The sequence below is a fragment of the Propithecus coquereli genome, unplaced genomic scaffold, assembly GCF_000956105.1.
Source record: "Propithecus coquereli isolate 6110/MARCELLA unplaced genomic scaffold, Pcoq_1.0 Scaffold158, whole genome shotgun sequence".
In the NCBI taxonomy this organism is placed as follows: domain Eukaryota; kingdom Metazoa; phylum Chordata; class Mammalia; order Primates; family Indriidae; genus Propithecus; species Propithecus coquereli.
This window is the reverse complement of record NW_012140302.1, coordinates 1,756,131-1,758,021: the sequence shown is the minus strand read 5'-3', so window position 1 is coordinate 1,758,021 and position 1,891 is coordinate 1,756,131. Positions and strand designations below refer to the sequence as shown.

The following is a 1,891-nucleotide window of genomic DNA, read 5'->3' as shown; positions in this document are numbered from 1 at the left end:
GGGGGGGTTGGAGATCTATCTCCAGACGGACAGAAAAGAAAGAGGAGCAAATTAAACACCGAGTTGCCAAAACCAGGATATTAGGTTTCAGCCCAGAGAGCTATTGGCTAAGGCTGTGTTTTTTTTTTGGGGGGGGTGGGTTTGTGGGTGGGTGATGGTGGTGGTGGGTGGATGTTTAATGGACACGGAGAAAAGGGGAATCGAGTGTTTATGCCTTTCCCAGCGCCGCCGGGGCCCCGGGAAGACCAAGTTCAGTGACTGCGGCGGGGCCAGGCCGGGGGCGCCTCGGCGGGGTGGGGGCCCCGGCGCCTTTTTTCTTTTCCGCGGATGCAAATTTCTGGAGCGGGGAGAGGGAGAGCCCGGGAAGGGGGGTGGCGTGGCGGTTGGTGGAGGGGAGGGGAGGGAAGCCTTTTAATGACTCATTGATTGAGCCGGTTTAAAATTAGTTGTGTGCGCGAGTGTGAGTGTGTTTTCCGCCCCCCGGAGCCGCCGGGAGCCGGGAAGGAGGGAGCGGGGCTCGGCGAGGGGAGGACGGCGCGGCGGGGCAGCGAGCTGGGGGCAGGGAGGGCCTGGAGTGACGGCGGGCGAGGAAGAAAAATAAGCTTTTCCAATCTCCTCCCCTCTGTTTTCCCCCCCTCGTTTCTTTTCTCTCTCGCAAGCTCTAGGGTGTGAATCTCATTTTCTTTCTTCTCGGCAAAATGGACCCCGTGTCGGAGGGGGAGGGGACAGGGTGGGGAGGGAGGCGGCGAGGACAGGGTTTATTTTTCATCCCGGCTTCTTCCTTCGTGCCGCATCTTCGGGCGGCCGCGGCGAGGAGAGCTCGGGGCCGGCCGGCCTTCCCAGCCCGGTTCCCGCTCCGGTCCCGGTCCGAGCCTGCGGCGGCGGCGCACACCTGCCCGCGGCACTGCCCCTTCCCAGCCGCCTTGCTGCCTTCCCGACGCACCGCCGAGGATCCGCGGCCGGGGTCGGCCGAGCCCCAGCGCTTCGCGGAGGACCCGCGGCCCAGCCAGGCGCCTCCTGCGAAGCCCGCGCTGTCCGCTGGGCCGGCAGGAAGAGACGGGCGCCGTGGCGGCGCTTTTTTCGCCGAGAATGTGCTGGCCTGACGCCGTTCGCGCCCCCCCGAGTCGCCCCGAATGCGGAATCTTGGGCAGGGGGGGTGCGGTAGGAAGGCGCTAAGATGGCGCTGGGCCTGGCCCGCCGCCAGGGCTGGTGGCGCAGTTGCTCGGCTGGCGCCATCTTCCCTTGCGGCGCGGGCGGCGCCCTCGGTGGACGCCTCGCCGGCCGTGGCGCCGCGGGACCTGGGGCGAGGGGTAGCCGCGCGCGGGGTGCTGAATTCTGTAGATGGGGCCGGGGCCGCCCAGCCTTTTCCCTCCCCACGCCCTTAGACCCTAAAGACGAGGCCGCCGGCTCGGAGCAGAAAGGGCCTGGGGCCGGCCTCTTGCTCCTTCAGGCTTTTTTCGGGGGGAAGACGTGGGCCGGGGGTCGGGCCTCGCGGCAGATGGGTCCCCTCCCTGACCCTGCATCCCCCTGGTCAAAATTGGAGGCGAGGATCCCCTGACATCATCTCTGCTGCGACCTGAGAGTGGATGGCTTTGTCTTCCCTGGCCCGGCATTGAGGCTTTTCCTTCATCCTCTTCCAGTTACTATTGAGAGTAGAGTCAAAATTTTGGTTACAAAATTGAGTCGAGGACAGCGTCTGCCTTCCGGTAACATGGTTCTATGTAGGTGCTCTGAGTTTTTTTAGTTGTATTGTGAAACAACGCTAGAGAGGCATTTATCTAGTCGTCAGATTGTGAGAAGGTGATGGGTTCCAGTGATTTGAAACTTCTTGTGGGCTTTCATATTATTTCACATGGCGGTAAATTAAAACAGTTTTTTAGAACTCTGATCT

General features: G+C 62.5%; 1 protein-coding gene across 1 annotated transcript; it reads left to right on the top strand.

Moving 5' to 3' along the window:
• The first annotated feature begins 698 nt into the window (after positions 1–698).
• LOC105807419 lies at positions 699–1,314 on the top strand. Its single transcript, XM_012640799.1, is given in 6 exon segments — positions 699–816; positions 819–985; positions 987–1,068; positions 1,071–1,150; positions 1,152–1,241; positions 1,243–1,314. Coding segments are annotated over 6 exon segments (609 nt in total).
• The last annotated feature ends 577 nt before the right edge of the window (positions 1,315–1,891 follow it).